The 20,560-nt window shown below is 47.4% G+C and overlaps 2 protein-coding genes across 2 annotated transcripts; both read left to right on the forward strand.

Annotated features, from left to right (window-relative positions):
* The first annotated feature begins 2,359 nt into the window (after positions 1-2,359).
* On the forward strand, positions 2,360-7,471 carry LOC145361241 (interleukin-1 beta-like). The gene is made up of 6 exons (XM_080216875.1): positions 2,360-2,415; positions 2,857-2,923; positions 3,639-3,912; positions 5,017-5,181; positions 6,076-6,209; positions 7,058-7,471. Exons 1-6 carry the CDS (start codon positions 2,360-2,362, stop codon positions 7,268-7,270), a joined length of 909 nt encoding a protein of 302 aa, XP_080073001.1. The 3' UTR covers positions 7,271-7,471.
* Positions 7,472-14,303: 6,832 nt separating this feature from the next.
* On the forward strand, positions 14,304-19,195 carry LOC145361242 (interleukin-1 beta-like). The gene is made up of 6 exons (XM_080216876.1): positions 14,304-14,359; positions 14,787-14,853; positions 15,569-15,842; positions 16,949-17,113; positions 18,009-18,142; positions 18,983-19,195. Exons 1-6 carry the CDS (start codon positions 14,304-14,306, stop codon positions 19,193-19,195), a joined length of 909 nt encoding a protein of 302 aa, XP_080073002.1.
* Positions 19,196-20,560: the final 1,365 nt, after the last annotated feature.

Here is a 20,560-nt window from a genome sequence, read left to right on the forward strand (position 1 = left end):
ATGGGCTGAATGGCCTCCCTCTATGCTGTAGGGATTCTGTGATTTAATGTCACATCAGTCTCCTCTTACACGCTGGGCCCAGGTTTCAATTCAAAGAACCTCTTTTAGCAAACGGATCCCAACGTGGGCCTCTGTAATGTTCATTAAAACCCCAACTCCCCCGGAAAAGTGTGGTGCAAAGTTCCACAGTGCTAGCTGAGAACATTAGTTTTGTGTGAGATTGCTGAGTTCATAGGGAAGTAGTGTGCCCACAGATTCCCCCACCCCCGGGCCGAGTGAGGTCTGTCTGTATCCTTGGCTGCGTCATCTCAGTGAAAGGAAGTTGAGACGCCGAATGCTTTGCGCACAGTTGAAACCAGAGCTCGTTCAGCGATACTGGGCTACATAGTTCTGGGTTAGATGGCTGAATTGTTCGCATGTTTCAAAAGAACATCACTGTGTGTGTGAGAAACACTTTTCCAGGCCTGTGTCATCCCAAATTAAGGCTTCAGGGAATGTTGTCTTAAATAAGCCCCTCCTCTCACAGAATAGAATCCCTACAGTGCAAAAGGAGGCCATTCACCCAACAAGTCTACACCTACCACAAATCACCCAGATCCTATCCCCATAAGCCCCTGTATTCACCATAGCTAGACTCCCTGCCACTAAGGGGCAATTTAGCACAGCCAATCCTCCTAACCTGCACATCTTTGGACACTAAGGGGCAATCTAACATGGCCAATTCACCTAACTTGCACATCTGTCGTGGAACTGGGGCACCTGGAGGAAACCCACGCAGACACGGGGGGAATGTGCTGTCTCCACACAGACAGTGACCCAAGGCTGGAATTGAACCCAACTCCAGTGAAGCAGCAGTGCTAACCACTGTGCCACCATGCTGCCCTCTCGTCAGTCTGTACAACTGTTCCTCTTTGTGTCTCCCACTTTTTGGCTTTAGGTTTAGTTTATTAACTAAAAGAAAAGCAGAAATGCACACAACATCGATGGAGGCCTGTGTGTCATTGCAAAAGTGATTAAATTCACCCCACTCCTTCCCTCTAACCGCAATCACTTTGCCTTTTTAAATCCTGATCCAATTGCCTTTTGAAAGATATTATTGGATCAGCTGCCATAAATCTAACAGGCAAAAATTGTCAGACAATAACTCGCTGTGTATATTTAGCAAATCTCCTGACCCTGCCTCAGGTTGTGTTACTGATTATCTGACATCTCTGCCTTCCCTCACTCCTACCAAGGCACAGTCCCTGAGACTATCTAAATTGGGTCAGCACGGTGGCACAGTGGTTGACACTGCTGCCTAACAGCGCCAAAGATCCGGGTTCGATTCCCGGCTTGGGTCAATGTGTGTAGTCTGCAGGTTCTCCCCGTGTCTGCGTGGGTTTCCTCTGGGTGCTCCGGTTTCCTCCCACGCTCTGAAAATGTGCAGGTCAGATGGATTGGCTGTGCTAAATTGCCCCTTATTATCCAAAGATGTGCAGGTTAAGTGGATTGGCCATGCTATATTGCCCCTTAGGTTAACAGGATTGTCGAGTAAGCCTGGGGAATAGGTGATGCAGATGGACCAAATGGCCTCCTTCTGCACTGTAGGGATTCAGTGATTCTTAACACTCGGAAAGCGACATATTACAAATGGAAATGTGTGAACTGATTTGTCGGAAGACAAGCTGTGCAGATTTCAGCAGGCGAGCGAGAGGGACAGGGAGTGTAGGTGTTGGATTAGTTAGGTTCACAGGATTGTCTTGTGATCCTCAAAACATTACATTAAGATGTTAAAACGGCAGCCAGAGATCAGCAATGACAAGAATGCTTTATTTTTTAAAATTGTTTCAGTGCTTTTTTAAACTTTTATTTATTTATTAGTGTCACAACTAGGCTGACATTAACATCGCAATGAAGTGACTGTGAAATTCCCCTAGTCGCCACACTCCTGTTCCGGTTACACCGAGGGAGAATTTGGCACCGAACCAGCACTTCTTTTGGACTGTGGGAGGAAACCGGAGCACCCGGAGGAAACCCACGCAGACACGGGGAGAATGTGCAGACTCCGCACAGACAGTGACCCGAGGCCGGGAATCGAACCTGGGTCCCTGGCTCTGTCAGGCAGCAGTGCTGACACCTGTGCTATCGTGCCCAGCAGACAGAGGGTTAATTTTGGGGTGCTCCACGAAGTGGAACTTCTCATTACACATCACGCAATCATAAAATTTCCAAACACAAAGGAAGCAGCCAGTCCAGTGGGGCGGAGGAGGAGCTTGTGGAAAGACATAAAAAGAGGGTTTGAGGACTGGTTGTACAGAGCGACACAGCGATACAACAGCAAACTACTGAGAACTTCCTAATCACTGTACACACACCAGATATGAGGACTGAGGGTGGAGTTGTGACCATTCCAATGGTTGAGAATGAACCTCGCAGGTAATATCATCATCTCATTTAACCTTAAACCCTGAACTCAGTGATCTCTCTGTCTCTGTCTCTCTATCTCTTCCTCTCTCATTATATCTCTCTATCTCCCTCACTCTCTCTCTGTGTCTCTCGATCTCTCGCTCTCTCACACTTTCTCTCCCCCTCTCTCTCTGTCCCTATATCACTCTCTCACCCCATGTCTCTCTCGCTCTCTCTATAACTCTCTCACTCCCTCTCTGCGCCGATATATCTCTTCCTCTCCCTTTGCGTCTCCATATCTCTCTCTCTCTCTCTTTCTCTCCCAGTTTCTCTCAGTCTTTCTCTCTCTGTCTCTCTTTCTCTCCATCAGTCTCTCAATCTCTCTCCCCCGCTCAGTCTCTCTCTCTCTCTCTCTCAAGACCACTTCAGTTCTTTCCTACAAACTGACTGTGATCATTGCTCTCTCCGCAGAACTTTCAGTGTCAAACATAAAAAGGATTCTGGTCTCACCTCCCCGACTGCCAGCCCCCACAGTAAGGTAAGCCTTTCTCCTCCCTGGATACACCTCGGGCTGAGATTGAGAAGAGGGAGCAATGTGGTTTTGGGGCTAGTCAACTTCTGATCACAGAACCCAAAAGTGCAGAAGCAGCCCATTCAGCCCATCGAGTCCGTACTAGCTCACTCCGATAGAACATCTTATCCACATCCTATCCCCATATCCTGCATGTAATTACCCCGCTAATCCCCCCAACCCACACAACCTGGCACACTAAGAGGCAATTTACCATGGCCAATCCCCCTAACGCGCACATCTTTGGAGTGTGGGAGGAAACCGGAGCACCCGGAGGAAACCCACGCAGAGACGGGGAGAACGTGCAAACTTCGCACAGACAGTAACCCAAGCTGGGAATCGAACCCGGGTCCCTGGTGCTGTGAGGCAGCAGTGCTAACCACTGTGCTACCGTGTAGCCCATATGTCCTTTAGGGAAGGAAATCTGCCGTCCTTACCCCGGTCTGGCCTACACGTGACTCCAGAGCCACAGCAATGTGGTTGACTCTTAAATGGCCCCTCTGGAAATGGCCGAGTGAGACACTCAGTTCAGGTCCAATTAGGGATGGGTAATGAACGCTGGCCCAGACGCCCCCCACAACGTTCCACTCATGAATATTTAACAATGAGGCAAAAAGGGATTGGGGAGCTTTGTCCTTCCGCAGCCCGGCTGTAATCTGACTCTGTTCTCTCCTTTCCACAGAGCTCCCAGATCTTCAACCCCGACCCAACGCAGGTGGACGGCGGCTGGTGCCAGGCCGAGCGAGGGAGCTACCAGCTCAAAATCTCCGGCACCTCCTCGGCCATCAGCGCGGTGGGCAGCGCCAGCCTCTCGCTGGAGCGCGCCATCATGCTGGTCTTGGCAGTGGAGAAGTTCAGGGGCAAACTGAGACACCCCTCCAGCGAGGGCTGGGAGTACGATGGCGCCCCTTTCGCCGACACTGACTTGCTGGGGAACTTTGACGCCGTCCTGGAAGGTAAGAAGTATCACCCTTTTCTCTCTTCCTTCGCACCGACGGGCAAATCACTAGGTTTGGGGATGAGGGGGGAGTTGCGCAGGAGGGTGGGGTGGGTGGTGGGTATAACTCCTGTTGACCAATGTGGCAGCACCACTGCTCCTTGCCGGCGGTGTCCCTGAGCTCCGGGGGGAAGTAACCTGCAGACTGGGCACCGAACCCAACCCATCCCAGCGGCAGATCTTAAAGGGAAAGCGACGCTCCAAGATCTAATTTTATGTTCAAACAAAGAAAATTACAGCACAGGAACAGGTCCTTCAGCCCTCCAAGCCTACCCTGACCATGCTGTCCCACTAAATCTCCCTACCCTTCCGGGGACCATATCCCTCTATTCCCATCCTATTCATGTATTCGTCTGGGTGCCCCTTAAAAGTCACTATCGTATCCTCTTCCACTACCTCCCCCGACAGCTAATTCCAGGCACCCACCACCCTCTGTGTAAAAAATCTGCCTTGTACTTCTCCTTTAAACCTTGCCCCTCGCACCTTAAACCTGTGCCCCCTAGTAACTGACTCTTCTACGTGGGAAAAAGCTTCTGACTATCCACTCTCTCCATGCCCCTCATAATCTTCTAGACTTCTATCAGGTCTCCCCCTCAACCTCCGTCACTCCAGTGAGAACAAGCCAAGTTTCTCCAGCCTCTCCTCGTGACTAATCCCCTCCATACCAGGCAACATCCTGGTAAATCTTTTCTGTACCCTCTCCACATCCTTCTGGTAGTGTGACGACCAGAATTGAACACTATATTCCAAGTGCAGCCTCACTAAGGTTCTATAAAGCTGCAACGTGACTTGCCAATTTTTAAACTCAGTGCCCCGGTCGATGAAGGCAAGCATTGCCGTACGCTTTTTGACTACCTTCTCCACCTGCGTTGCCACTTTCAGTGACCTGTGTACCTGTATGCCCAGATGCCTCTGCCTATCAATACTCTTAAGGGTTCTGCCATTTACTGTATATTTCCCATTTGTGCAACACCTTCCAAAATGCATTACCTCACATTTGTCCAGATTATTAACCCTCTTCCTCGGGGACAGTGAGTAAACAGTCTGGCTTTTTTGCCCACAGAATCTGTCACCTGCATCAGCTACGATGATGTGAAAAGAGTTGCCTGTACTTACCGCCTCATGGCCAGCGAACGCCAACAGATGAAAGACGATCGCGACCGATCCCTGATCCTCTCGGAGAATCTCCAACTCCTGGCCATGTCTTTGCAACAACCGAAGGATGCAGGTGGGTACGCCAAGCCTAATGGGTGGGTGTCAGGAGATAGAGCACGACTGGTGTCCTAGGCACAGCTGAGGCTAATTCTACTGTCCCTGCCACTGGGTCAGTTACCTTGAACCATCTGGTCTGCACGGAGCGGGCGCGATGGCACAGTGGTCAGCACTGCTGCCTCACAGCGGTAGCAACCCAGGTTCAATTCCAGACTCGGACCACTGTCTGTGTGGAGCCTGCACGTTCTCCCCATATCTGCATGGGTTTCCTCCGGGTGCTCCGGTTTCCTCCCACACTCCAAGCGTGTGCAGGGTTGGTGAATTGGCAATGCTAAATTGCCCTTTAGTGTCCAAAGATGTGTAGGTTAGGTGGATTGGCCATGCTAAATTGCCCCTTAGTATCCAAAGATGTGAAATTAGGTGGATTGGCCATGCGAAATTGCCCCTTAGTGTCCAAAGATGTGAAATTAGGTGGATTGGCCATGCTAAATTGCCCCTTAGTGTCCAAAGATGTGAAATTAGGTGAATTGGCCATGCTAAATTGCCCCTTAGTGTCCAAAGATGTGAAATTAGGTGGATTGGCCATGCTAAATTGCCCCTTAGTGTCCAAAGATGTGAAATTAGGTGGATTGGCCATGCTAAATTGCCCCTTAGTGTCCAAAGATGTGAAATTAGGTGGATTGGCCATGCTAAATTGCCCCTTAGTGTCAGGGGGTCATGGGGGATTGGGCAGGTTTTGTTGTCGGTGCAGGTTCGATGTGCCAAATGGCCTCTTTCGGCAGGGATTCTATGATCTGATAGCTGGAAAGCACTGGCCCAGTTGAAATCCAGGTAGCCACATTGTGTCTCTTCACCTTGCTGCCTATGGGCGTTGCCTGCTGTTCTAACATGATGCTGCTTTGATTTACAGTCCAGTTGGAGGTGAAGTACTACAAGACAACTCCAAGCAATGAGGACAATCTGCCCGTCGTGTTCTCAATCAGCAGCCAGAATCTCTTCCTGTCTTGCGTGGGGCCAGAAGACAGACCCACGGTGCAATTGGAGGTGAGGGTTCACTCGGTTAACTTCGGGGTTGATGGCTCGCGGCACAGTGGTTAGCACTGCCACCTCACAGTGCCAGGAACCCGGGTTTGATTCCCATCCTGGGTCACTCTGTGTGGGGTCTGCACATTCTCCCCGTGTCTGCGTGGGTTTCCTCCGCGTGCTCCGGTTTCCTCCCACAGTCCGAAAGACGTGCTGGTTCGGTGCTAACTTCTCCCTCAGTGTAACCACAACAGGAGTGTGGCGACTAGGGGATTTTTCACAGTAACTTCATTGCATAAGAACATAAGAACATAAGAAATTGGAGCAGGAGTAGGCCATCTAGCCCTTCGAGCCTGCCCCGCCATTCAATAAGATCATGGCTGATCTGTCGTGGCTCAGTTCCACTTTCCTGCCCTCTCCCCATAACCCTTAATCCCCTTGCCTACCAAAAACCTATCAACCCGCATCTTAAATATATTTAGCGAGGCAGCCTCCACCACTTCAACGGGCAGAGAATTCCAGAGATTCACCACCCTTTGAGTGAAGAAGTTCCTCCTCAACTCCGTTCTAAACTACACCCCCCTTATCTTGAGGCTGTGCCCCCTAGTCCTACTGTCCTTTCTGAGCGGGAAGAGCCTCTCCACCTCTATCCTATCCATCCCATTCAACATCTTGTACGTCTCAATGAGATCTCCCCTCATTCTTCTAAACTCTAACGAGTACAAGCCTAGTTTATTCAGCCTCTCCTCATAGCTCAACCCCCTCAACTCCGGTATCAGCCTAGTGATTGCGGCGTTAATGGCAGCCTTACTTGCCACGCGAATCAATGAACTCAAAACTAAAAACACGTTCTTTGCTCTCGTTCACAGAAGTGGGACAGGAAGTTGCAGAACATCAGCAGCACCACCGATTTGCTGCGTTTTGTGTTCTTTAAGAAAGTCTCCGGCGCTGGGGGCCATTTTGAGCTGGAATCGGCCATGTACCCGGGCTGGTACCTCAGTACCTCCAGGAAGAACAGACAGCCTGTCGAACTGGATGTGAAGGAGAACCACCAAAGGATCACCATCTTTACCTCCGACTGAGAGCCTCTCAGTCCCGGAGCCATTCACAACCCAAATCACAAAGAGTTGGTTTAGAGAGAGTGTGTGTATGTACTAAGTACAGTATTCCAAACCCATTTGAGTCAAATGGGGGCAAATCAAATTGTTATGTGATCACAGATCAACTGAAAATAATTTATGGAACAAAACAAATTCAGTGGCAATATTTGCAACTGTTTTATTTTGACGTTATTTGGTTTTGAGTATAACGTGTCTTTTATGAAGTGATTATTTAATGTTTTAAGTATTTATTGCTATTTTATTTGAATGTAACTGTTATGTTTTGAGAAGTGATTATTTAGTATTTTAAGTATTTATTATTATTTCATTTGAATGTAACTGTTATGTTTTGAGAAGTGATTATTTAATATTTTAAGTATTTATTATTATTTCATTTGAATGTAACTGTTATGTTTTGAGAAGTGATTATTTAATATTTTAAGTATTTATTATTATTTCATTTGAATGTAACTGTTATGTTTTGAGAAGTGATTATTTAATATTTTAAGTATTTATTATTATTTTATTTGAATGTAACTGTTATGTTTTGAGAAGTGATTATTTAATATTTTAAGTATATCTTGTTATTTTATTTGAATGTAACTGTTATGTTTTGAGAAGTGATTATTTAGTATTTTAAGTATTTATTATTTATCTCCCTCATTAATTTATTGCTGTATTGGGGGATACAATCAATCTTTTTTTTCATTAAATTGAGTTCTTTGTCAAACACGTTGGTTCCAACTTGATTTTTTTCACACAAAAGGGACACTCGCGATGTGGATACAATATTGCCTGAATTACAGGGCCCAGAGAGGAACGGTCAAATGATAGCTTTTGGGTGAGAGGAAGGTTTATTTTAGTTTGTTTATTTGCATCAAAGACGGCTTACATTAACGCTGCAATGAAGTTACTGAGAAAATTCCCTCGTTGCCACACTCCGGCACCTGTTCAGGTACACTGAGGGAGACTTTAGGATCTAACCGGCATGTCTTTTGGACTGTGGGATGAAACAGGAGCACCTAGAGGAAATCCATGCAGACATGTGGAGAATGTGCAAACTCCACACAGACAGTGAGCGAAGCCGGGAATCAAACCCGGGTCCCTGGCACTGTGAGGCAGCAGTGCTAATCTGTAACAGGATTAGCATTGAGCCAATTAACCCTTTCACTCTCCACTTGCACAATGACTCTGAGTGGCAGCGGTTACATTTTTGTTAAACGGCACGGCGGTTAGTACTGCTGCCTCACAGCGCCAGGGACCTGGGTTTAATTCCAGCCTCGGGTCACTGTCTGTGCGGAGTCAGCACATTCTCCCCATGTCTCTATGGGTTTCCTCCAAGCATTCCGGTTTCCCCTCTCAGTGCGAGAAAGGTGCTGGTTAAATGCTAAATTCACCCTCGAACAGGAGTGTGGCAACTAGGGTGATTTTGACAGTAACTTCATCGCAATGTTAATATAAGCCTACTTCTGACAAATAAATAAACTTTAAACTTTCTTCCCCACTTTGTGTGATTTCAAAAAGGAATTACATGTAGCTCTTGGGGCCAAAGGAATCGAAGGATATAGGGGGGAAGATGGGTTCAAGACTTTGCTGTAATTTCCCCAGGGGTTACTATGATGTCATTATGAATGCTTGGCTGAGTTGCAACAATGAAAATTATCTCACCATGGCTTGCTTGGCCATTTCAGAGGGTAGTTCACAATAAAACCACATTGTTGTGGCTCTGGATTCTTATGTAGGCCAGACCAGGGTAAGAAGGACAAATTTCCTTCCCTAAAGGACATTAGTGAACCAGATAGGTTTTATGATGATCCATTAGTCCTTCACCATTATTGAGACCAATATCTTATTCCGGATTTATCACTTACTTCAATTTAAATTCCCCACCTATTTTGAACTCATATCCCCAAAGCATTCATCCATGGCCTCTGATTTAGGAGAGGCAATGGCCTCATGTTATTATCGCTAGACTATTAATTAAACACGGCTAATGTTCTGAGGACCTGGGTTCGATTCACACCACAGCAGACGGTGGAACTTGAATTCAATAAAAAAAAGCCTGGAGTTAAGAATCTACTGGTGACCATGAAACCACTGTCGATTGTCGGAAAAACCCATCTCGTTCACTAATGTCCTTCAGGGAAGGAAATCTGCCATCCTCACCTGGTCTGGTCTACGTGTGACTCCAGAGCAATGTGGTTGACTCTCAACTGCCCTTTGATGTGGCCTTGCAAGTCACTCAGTTAGAGATGGGTAACAAATCTCTATGAATTGAGGTGGCACAGTGGTTAGCACTGCTACCTCTCAGCGCCAGGGACCCGGGTTCAATTCCTGGCTTTGGGTCATTGTCTGTGTGGAGTCTGCACATTCTCCCCGTGTCTGCGTGGGCTTCCTCTGCTTTTCTCCCACAGTCCAAAAGATGAGCAGGTTGGATTGATTGCCTGTGCTAAATTGACCCTCGTTTCATGGGGGAATGGGGATTAGTAGAGTAAATATGCGGGGTTACAGGGATAGGGGCTGGGTGCGATAGTGTTGGCACAGGCTCGATGGTCCAAATGGCCTCCTTCTGCACGGTACAGATTCTATGATTTTATGATTCATCTGGGTGAGTTATCATTCCTCTTCCGGCTGTTAGCTCTGTCAGTGTCTGTATTCTGTCCAAAATAAGGGGAATCTAAAATAATCGCTGCGGCTAACAGCCAGAAGGTACGAATGGCCTCACAACAATAATCTCTCCCTCAACGTCAGTAAAACAAAGGAGATTGTTATCGACTTCAGGAAGCGTAAAGGAGAACGTGCCCCTGCCTACATCAATGGGAAAAAAGTACAAATGGTCGAAAGCGTCAGGTTTTTAGGTGTCCACATCACCAACCTGTCCTGGTCCCTCCATGTTGACACTATAGTGAAGAAAGCCCACCAACGTCTGTACTTTCTCAGAAGACTAAGGAAATTTGGCATGTCAGCTACAACTCGCAGCAATTTTTACAGATGCACCATAGAAAGCATTCTTTCTGGTTGTATCACAGCTTGGTATGGGCTCCTGCTCTGCCCAAGATAGCAAGAAACTACAAAAGGTCGTGAACGTAGCCCAATCCATCACACAAACCAGCCTCCCATCCATTGGCTCTGTCTATATTTCCCGCTGCCTCAGGAAAAGCAGCCAGTATAATTAAAGACCCCACACACTCCGGAAATTCTCTATTCCACCTTCTTCCATCAGGAAAAAGATACAAAAGTTTGAAGTCACATACCAAGAACAGCTTCTTCCCTGCTGTTGTCAGACTTTTGAATGGACATACCTTATATTAAGCTGATCTTTCTCTACACCCTAGCTATGACTGTAACATTACATTCTATACTCTCTCCTTTCTTCTCCCCTATATACTCGATGAGCAATATGCTTTGATTGTATAGTGTGCAAGAATCAATACCTTTCAATGTATCGCAGTACACGTGACAATAATAAATCAAACAATACTTTTCACAGTATCCCGGTACACGTAACAATAATAAACCAAACAATACTTTTCACTGTATCCCGGTACACATGACAATAATAAATCAAACAATACTTTTCACAGTATCCCGGTACACGTAACAATAATAAACCAAACAATACTTTTCACTGTATCCCGGTACACATGACAATAATAAATCAAACAATACTTTTCACTCTATCCCGGTACACGTGACAATAATAAATCAAACAATACTTTTCACTGTATCCCAATATACGTGACAATAATAAATCAAACAATACTTTTCACTGTATCCCAATATACGTGACAATAATAAATCAAACAATACTTTTCACTGTATCCCAATATACGTGACAATAATAAATCAAACAATACTTTTCACTGTATCCCAATATACGTGACAATAATAAATCAAATCAAAACCAAATCAAAGGAGAATGTGATTCCTCCAGAGGGTGGAACACAAGGGCTGGAAAGACTCCAGTTGAAACTCTCAACCGAGAGAGGAGCAGGTTTCGGAGCAGTGTGATCATCACATTGGGATGCAGAACGAGGTCTGTGAACACAGAGTGAGAAGTTTCAACGGCACGTTAAAATCCAACAGGTTTATCTGGTAGTAAACACCAAACGTAAATGGCTCCTACTACCAAATAAACCGGTTGGACTTTAACCTGGTGTTGTGAGACTCCTTACTGTGTTTACCCCAGTCCAACACCAGCATCTCCACATCAACACAGAGTGAAGCAGGACGGTCATTAACTCTTTCACACTGCTGACCCACATTTGAACTAGTAACGAATGAGTTGGGCCAATCACAGAGGTTCAAGTTCCACTCCCGGACCCAGGGCACAGTCAGACATGCAGCACTAATAGACTGCCGCACTATCACAATTACCACACCATCGCAGAATCCCTACAGTGCACAAGGAGGCCGTTCAGCCCATCGGGTCTGCATCAACTTTCCGGCAAGCTTCCCACCCAGGCCCTCTCCCTGTTACCCAGGTATTTCACCTGCTAATACCCCAAACTCACACATCCTGGGACACTCAAGGGCAATTTAACAAGGCCAATCCACCTAACCTACATATCTTTGGACACTAAGGGGCAATTAAGCATTGCCAATCCACCTAACCTGCACATCTTGATTGCCCTTGTCCAAAGATGTACAGATTTGATGGGCTGAATGGCCTCCCTCTATGCTGTAGGGATTCTGTGATTTAATGTCACATCAGTCTCCTCTTACACGCTGGGCCCAGGTTTCAATTCAAAGAACCTCTTTTAGCAAACGGATCCCAACGTGGGCCTCTGTAATGTTCATTAAAACCCCAACTACCCCGGAAAAGTGTGGTGCAAAGTTCCACAGTGCTAGCTGAGAACATTAGTTTTGTGTGAGATTGCTGAGTTCATAGGGAAGTAGTGTGCCCACAGATTCCCCCACCCCCGGGCCGAGTGAGGTCTGTCTGTATCCTTGGCTGCGTCATCTCAGTGAAAGGAAGTTGAGACGCCGAATGCTTTGCGCACAGTTGAAACCAGAGCTCGTTCAGCGATACTGGGCTACATAGTTCTGGGTTAGATGGCTGAATTGTTCGCATGTTTCAAAAGAACATCACTGTGTGTGTGAGAAACACTTTTCCAGGCCTGTGTCATCCCAAATTAAGGCTTCAGGGAATGTTGTCTTAAATAAGCCCCTCCTCTCACAGAATAGAATCCCTACAGTGCAAAAGGAGGCCATTCACCCAACAAGTCTACACCTACCACAAATCACCCAGATCCTATCCCCATAAGCCCCTGTATTCACCATAGCTAGACTCCCTGCCACTAAGGGGCAATTTAGCACAGCCAATCCTCCTAACCTGCACATCTTTGGACACTAAGGGGCAATCTAACATGGCCAATTCACCTAACTTGCACATCTGTCGTGGAACTGGGGCACCCGGAGGAAACCCACGCAGACACGGGGGGAATGTGCTGTCTCCACACAGACAGTGACCCAAGGCTGGAATTGAACCCAACTCCAGTGAAGCAGCAGTGCTAACCACTGTGCCACCATGCTGCCCTCTCGTCAGTCTGTACAACTGTTCCTCTTTGTGTCTCCCACTTTTTGGCTTGAGGTTTAGTTTATTAACTAAAAGAAAAGCAGAAATGCACACAACATCGTTGGAGGCCTGTGTGTCATTGCAAAAGTGATTAAATTCACCCCACTCCTTCCCTCTAACCGCAATCACTTTGCCTTTTTAAATCCTGATCCAATTGCCTTTTGAAAGATATTATTGGATCAGCTGCCATAAATCTAACAGGCAAAAATTGTCAGACAATAACTCGCTGTGTATATATAGCAAATCTCCTGACCCTGCCTCAGGTTGTGTTACTGATTACCTGACATCTCTGCCTTCCCTCACTCCTACCAAGGCACAGTCCCTGAGACTATCTAAATTGGGTCAGCACGGTGGCACAGTGGTTGGCATTGCTGCCTCACAGCGCCAAAGATCCGGGTTCGATTCCCGGCTTGGGTCAATGTGTGTAGTCTGCAGGTTCTCCCCGTGTCTGCGTGGGTTTCCTCTGGGTGCTCCGGTTTCCTCCCACGCTCTGAAAATGTGCAGGTCAGATGGATTGCCTGTGCTAAATTGCCCCTTAGTGTCCAAAGATGTGCAGGCTAAGTGGATTGGCCATGCTAAATTGCCCCTTAGGTTAACAGGATTGTCGAGTAAGCCTGGGGAATAGGTGATGCAGATGGACCAAATGGCCTCCTTCTGCACTGTAGGGATTCAGTGATTCTTAACACTCGGAAAGCGACATATTACAAATGGAAATGTGTGAACTGATTTGTCGGAAGACAAGCTGTGCAGATTTCAGCAGGCGAGCGAGAGGGACAGGGAGTGTAGGTGTTGGATTAGTTAGGTTCACAGGGTTGTCTTGTGATCCTCAAAACATTACATTAAGATGTTAAAACGGCAGCCAGAGATCAGCAATGACAAGAATGCTTTATTTTTTAAAATCGTTTCAGTGCTTTTTTAAACTTTTATTTATTTATTAGTGTCACAACTAGGCTGACATTAACATCGCAATGAAGTGACTGTGAAATTCCCCTAGTCGCCACACTCCTGTTCCGGTTACACCGAGGGAGAATTTGGCACCGAACCAGCACTTCTTTTGGACTGTGGGAGGAAACCGGAGCACCCGGAGGAAACCCACGCAGACACGGGGAGAATGTGCAGACTCCGCACAGACAGTGACCCGAGGCCGGGAATCGAACCTGGGTCCCTGGCTCTGTCAGGCAGCAGTGCTGACACCTGTGCTATCGTGCCCAGCAGACAGAGGGTTAATTTTGGGGCGCTCCACGAAGTGGAACTTCTCATTACACATCACGCAATCATAAAATTTCCAAACACAAAGGAAGCAGCCAGTCCAGTGGGGCGGAGGAGGAGCTTGTGGAAAGACATAAAAAGAGGGTTTGAGGACTGGTTGTACAGAGCGACACAGCGATACAACAGCAAACTACTGAGAACTTCCTAATCACTGTACACATACCAGATATGAGGACTGAGGGTGGAGTTGTGACCATTCCAATGGTTGAGAATGAACCTCGCAGGTAATATCATCATCTCATTTAACCTTAAACCCTGAACTCAGTGATCTCTCTGTCTCTGTCTCTCTATCTCTTCCTCTCTCATTATATCTCTCTATCTCCCTCACTCTCTCTCTGTGTCTCTCGATCTCTCGCTCTCTCACACTTTCTCTCCCCCTCTCTCTCTGTCCCTATATCACTCTCTCACCCCATGTCTCTCTCGCTCTCTCTATAACTCTCTCACTCCCTCTCTGCACCGATATATCTCTTCCTCTCCCTTTGTGTCTCCATATGTCTCTCTCTCCCTCTTTCTCAGTCTTTCTCTCTCTGTCTCTCTTTCTCTCCATCAGTCTCTCAATCTCTCTCCCCCGCTCAGTCTCTCTCTCTCTCTCTCTCAAGACCACTTCAGTTCTTTCCTACAAACTGACTGTGATTATTGCTCTCTCCGCAGAACTTTCAGTGTCAAACATAAAAAGGATTCTGGTCTCACCTCCCCGACTGCCAGCCCCCACAGTAAGGTAAGCCTTTCTCCTCCCTGGATACACCTCGGGCTGAGATTGAGAAGAGGGAGCAATGTGGTTTTGGGGCTAGTCAACTTCTGATCACAGAACCCAAAAGTGCAGAAGCAGCCCATTCAGCCCATCGAGTCCGTACTGGCTCACTCCGACAGAACATCTTATCCACATCCGATCCCCATATCCTGCATGTAATTACCCCGCTAATCCCCCCAACCCACACAACCTGGCACACTAAGAGGCAATTTACCATGGCCAATCCCCCTAACGCGCACATCTTTGGAGTGTGGGAGGAAACCGGAGCACCCGGAGGAAACCCACGCAGAGACGGGGAGAACGTGCAAACTTCGCACAGACAGTAACCCAAGCTGGGAATCGAACCCGGGTCCCTGGTGCTGTGAGGCAGCAGTGCTAACCACTGTGCTACCGTGTAGCCCATATGTCCTTTAGGGAAGGAAATCTGCCGTCCTTACCCCGGTCTGGCCTACACCTGACTCCAGAGCCACAGCAATGTGGTTGACTCTTAAATGGCCCCTCTGGAAACGGCCGAGTGAGACACTCAGTTCAGGTCCAATTAGGGATGGGTAATGAACGCTGGCCCAGACGCCCCCCACAACGTTCCACTCATGAATATTTAACAATGAGGCAAAAAGGGATTGGGGAGCTTTGTCCTTCCGCAGCCCGGCTGTAATCTGACTCTGTTCTCTCCTTTCCACAGAGCTCCCAGATCTTCAACCCCGACCCAACGCAGGTGGACGGCGGCTGGTGCCAGGCCGAGCGAGGGAGCTACCAGCTCAAAATCTCCGGCACCTCCTCGGCCATCAGTGCGGTGGGCAGCGCCAGCCTCTCGCTGGAGCGCGCCATCATGCTGGTCTTGGCAGTGGAGAAGTTCAGGGGCAAACTGAGGCACCCCTCCAGCGAGGGCTGGGAGTACGATGGCGCCCCTTTCGCCGACACTGACTTGCTGGGGAACTTTGACGCCGTCCTGGAAGGTAAGAAGTATCACCCTTTTCTCTCTTCCTTCGCACCGACGGGCAAATCACTAGGTTTGGGGATGAGGGGGGAGTTGCGCAGGAGGGTGGGGTGGGTGGTGGGTATAACTCCTGTTGACCAATGTGGCAGCACCACTGCTCCTTGCCGGCGGTGTCCCTGAGCTCCGGGGGGAAGTAACCTGCAGACTGGGCACCGAACCCAACCCATCCCAGCGGCAGATCTTAAAGGGAAAGCGACGCTCCGAGATCTAATTTTATGTTCGAACAAAGAAAATTACAGCACAGGAACAGGTCCTTCAGCCCTCCAAGCCTACCCTGACCATGCTGTCCCACTAAATCTCCCTACCCTTCCGGGGACCATATCCCTCTATTCCCATCCTATTCATGTATTCGTCTGGGTGCCCCTTAAAAGTCACTATCGTATCCTCTTCCACTACCTCCCCCGACAGCTAATTCCAGGCACCCAGCACCCTCTGTGTAAAAAATCTGCCTCGGACATCTCCTTTAAACCTTGCCCCTCGCACCTTAAACCTGTGCCCCCCGAGTAACTGACTCTTCCACCTGGGAAAAAGCTTCTGACTATCCACTCTCTCCATGCCCCTCATAATCTTCTAGACTTCTATCAGGTCTCCCCCTCAACCTCCGTCACTCCAGTGAGAACAAACCAAGTTTCACCAGCCTCTCCTTGTGGCTAATACCCTCCATACCAGGCAACATCCTGGTAAATCTTTTCTGTACCCTCTCCACATCCTTCTGGTAGTGTGGCGACCAGAATTGAACACTATATTCCAAGTGCGGCCTCACTAAGATTCTATAAAGCTGCAACGTGACTTGCCAATTTTTAAACTCAGTGCCCCGGTCGATGAAGGCAAGCATTGCCGTACGCCTTCTTGACTACCTTCTCCACCTGCGTTGCCACTTTCAGTGACCTGTGTACCTGTACGCCCAGATCCCTCTGCCTATCAATACTCTTAAGGGTTCTGCCATTTACTGTATATTTCCCATTTGTGCAACACCTTCCAAAATGCATTACCTCACATTTGTCCAGATTATTAACCCTCTTCCTCGGGGACAGTGAGTAAACAGTCTGGCTTTTTTGCCCACAGAATCTGTCACCTGCATCAGCTACGATGATGTGAAAAGAGTTGCCTGTACTTACCGCCTCATGGCCAGCGAACGCCAACAGATGAAAGACGATCGCGACCGATCCCTGATCCTCTCGGAGAATCTCCAACTCCTGGCCATGTCTTTGCAACAACCGAAGGATGCAGGTGGGTACGCCAAGCCTAATGGGTGGGTGTCAGGATATAGAGCACGACTGGTGTCCTAGGCACAGCTGAGGCTAATTCTACTGTCCCTGCCACTGGTTCAGTTACCTTGAACCATCTGGTCTGCACGGAGCGGGCGCGATGGCACAGTGGTCAGCACTGCTGCCTCACAGCGCTAGCAACCCGGGTTCAATTCCAGACTCGGACCACTGTCTGTGTGGAGCCTGCACATTCTCCCCATATCTGCATGGGTTTCCTCCGGGTGCTCCGGTTTCCTCCTACACCCCAAGCGTGTGCAGGGTTGGTGAATTGGCCATGCGAAATTGCCCTTTAGTGTCCAAAGATGTGAAATTAGGTGGATTGGCCATGCTAAATTGCCCCTTAGTGTCCAAAGATGTGAAATTAGGTGGATTGGCCATGCTAAATTGCCCTTTAGTGTCCAAAGATGTGTAGGTTAGGTGGATTGGCCATGCTAAGTTGCCCCTTCGTGTCCAAAGATGTGTAGTTTACGTGGATTAGCCGTGCTAAATTGCCCCTTAGTGTCCAAAGATGTGAAATTAGGTGGATTGGCCATGCTAAATTGCCCCTTAGTGTCCAAAGATGTGAAATTAGGTGGATTGGCCATGCTAAATTGCCCCTTAGTGTCCAAAGATGTGAAATTAGGTGGATTGGCCATGCTAAATTGCCCCTTAGTGTCAAGGGGTCATGGGGGATTGGGCAGGTTTTGTTGTCGGTGCAGGTTCGATGGGCCAAATGGCCTCTTTCGGCAGGGATTCTACGATCTGATAGCTGGAAAGCACTGGCCCAGTTGAAATCCTGGTAGCCACATTGTGTCTCTTCACCTTGATGCCTATGGGCGTTGCCTGCTGTTCTAACATGATGCTGCTTTGATTTACAGTCCAGTTGGAGGTGAAGTACTACAAGACAACTCCAAGCAATGAGGACAATCTGCCCGTCGTGTTCTCAATCAGCAGCCAGAATCTCTTCCTGTCTTGCGCGGGGCCAGAAGACAGACCCATGGTGCAATTGGAGGTGAGGGTTCACTCGGTTAACTTCGGGGTTGATGGCTCGCGGCACAGTGGTTAGCACTGCCACCTCACAGTGCCAGGAACCCGGGTTTGATTCCCATCCTGGGTCACTCTGTGTGGGGTCTGCACATTCTCCCCGTGTCTGCGTGGGTTTCCTCCGGGTGCTCCGGTTTCCTCCCACAGTCCGAAAGACGTGCTGGTTCGGTGCTAACTTCTCCCTCAGTGTAACCACAACAGGAGTGTGGCGACTAGGGGATTTTTCACAGTAACTTCATTGCATAAGAACATAAGAAATAGGAGCAGGAGTAGGCCATCTAGCCCTTCGAGCCTGCCCCGCCATTCAATAAGATCATGGCTGATCTGTCGTGGCTCAGTTCCACTTTCCTGCCCTCTCCCCATAACCCTTAATCCCCTGGCCTACCAAAAACCTATCAACCCGCGTCTTAAATATATTTAGCGAGGTAGCCTCCACCACTTCAACGGGCAGAGAATTCCAGAGATTCACCACCCTTTGAGTGAAGAAGTTCCTCCTCAACTCCGTTCTAAACTACACCCCCCTTATCTTGAGGCTGAGCCCCCTAGTCCTACTCTCCTTTCTGAGCGGGAAGAGCCTCTCCACCTCTATCCTATCCATCCCATTCATCATCTTATACGTCTCAATGAGATCTCCCCTCATTCTTCTAAACTCTAACGAGTACAAGCCTAGTTTATTCAGCCTCTCCTCATAGCTCAACCCCCTCAACTCCAGCATCAGCCTAGTGATTGCGGCGTTAATGGCAGCCTTACTTGCCACGCGAATCAATGAACTCAAAACTAAAAACATGTTCTTTGCTCTCGTTCACAGAAGTGGGACAGGAAGTTGCAGAACATCAGCAGCACCACCGATTTGCTGCGTTTTGTGTTCTTTAAGAAAGTCTCCGGCGCTGGGGGCCATTTTGAGCTGGAATCGGCCATGTACCCGGGCTGGTACCTCAGTACCTCCAGGAAGAACAGACAGCCTGTCAAACTGGATGTGAAGGAGAACCACCAAAGGATCACCATCTTTACCTCCGACTGAGAGCCTCTCAGTCCCGGAGCCATTCACAACCCAAATCACAAAGAGTTGGTTTAGAGAGAGTGTGTGTATGTACTAAGTACAGTATTCCAAACCCATTTGAGTCAAATGGGGGCAAATCAAATTGTTATGTGATCACAGATCAACTGAAAATAATTTATGGAACAAAACAAATTCAGTGGCAATATTTGCAACTGTTTTATTTTGACGTTATTTTGTTTTGAGTATAACGTGTCTTTTGAGAAGTGATTATTTAATATTTTAAGTATTTATTGTTATTTTATTTGAATGTAACTGTTATGTTTTGAGAAGTGATTATTTAGTATTTTAAGTATTTATTATTATTCTATTTGAATGTAACTGTTATGTTTTGAGAAGTGATTATTTAATATTTTAAGTATTTATTATCATTTCATTTGAATGTAACTGTTATGTTTTGAGAAGTGATTATTTAATATTTTAAGTATATCTTGTTATTTTATTTGAATGTAACTGTTATGTTTTGAGAAGTGATTATTTAGTATTTTAAGTATTTATTATTTATCTCCCTCATTAATTTATTGCTGTATTGGGGGATACATTCAATCTTTTTTTTCATTAAATTAAGTTCTTTGTCAAACACGTTGGTTCCAACTTGATTTTTTTTCACACAAAAGGGACACTCGCGATGTGGATACAATATTGCCTGAATTACAGGGCCCAGAGAGGAACGGTCAAATGATAGCTTTTGGGTGAGAGGAAGGTTTATTTTAGTTTGTTTATTTGCATCAAAGTCGGCTTACATTAACGTTGCAATGAAGTTACTGAGAAAATTCCCTAGTTGCCACACTCCGGCACCTGTTCAGGTACACTGAGGGAGACTTTAGGATCTAACCGGCATGTCTTTTGGACTGTGGGATGAAACAGGAGCACCTAGAGGAAATCCATGCAGACATGTGGAGAATGTGCAAACTCCACACAGACAGTGAGGCAAGCCGGGAATCAAACCCGGGTCCCTGGCACCGTGAGACAGCAGTGCTAATCTGTAACAGGATTAGGATTGAGCCAATTAACCCTTTCACTCTCCACTTGCACAATGATTCTGAGTGGCAGCGGTTACATTTTTGTTAAACGGCACGGCGGTTAGCACTGCTGCCTCACAGCACCAGGGACCTGGGTTTAATTCCAGCCTCGGGTCACTGTCTGTGCGGAGTCAGCACATTCTCCCCATGTCTCTATGGGTCTCCTCCAAGCATTCCGGTTTCCCCTCTCAGTGCAAGAAAGGTGCTGGTTAAATGCTAAATTCACCCTCGAACAGGAGTGTGGCAATAGGGTGATTTTGACAGTAACTTCATCGCAATGTTAATATAAGCCTACTTCTGACAAATA

Source organism: Carcharhinus amblyrhynchos, chromosome 34 (assembly GCF_965287045.1).
Source record: "Carcharhinus amblyrhynchos chromosome 34, sCarAmb.v2.hapA, whole genome shotgun sequence".
In the NCBI taxonomy this organism is placed as follows: Eukaryota; Metazoa; Chordata; class Chondrichthyes; order Carcharhiniformes; family Carcharhinidae; genus Carcharhinus; species Carcharhinus amblyrhynchos.

Bases quoted from the DNA above. Each gene is read 5' to 3' on its own strand.
- LOC145361242 (XM_080216876.1), top strand. From the start codon at position 14,304: ATGAGGACTGAGGGTGGAGTTGTGACCATTCCAATGGTTGAGAATGAA. The intron at 14,854-15,568 runs GTAAGCCTTTCT...TCCTTTCCACAG, and splicing joins CTGCCAGCCCCCACAGTAAG to AGCTCCCAGATCTTCAACCC. The intron at 18,143-18,982 runs GTGAGGGTTCAC...TCTCGTTCACAG, and splicing joins GACCCATGGTGCAATTGGAG to AAGTGGGACAGGAAGTTGCA.
- LOC145361241 (XM_080216875.1), top strand. From the start codon at position 2,360: ATGAGGACTGAGGGTGGAGTTGTGACCATTCCAATGGTTGAGAATGAA. The intron at 2,924-3,638 runs GTAAGCCTTTCT...TCCTTTCCACAG, and splicing joins CTGCCAGCCCCCACAGTAAG to AGCTCCCAGATCTTCAACCC. The intron at 3,913-5,016 runs GTAAGAAGTATC...TTTTGCCCACAG, and splicing joins CTTTGACGCCGTCCTGGAAG to AATCTGTCACCTGCATCAGC.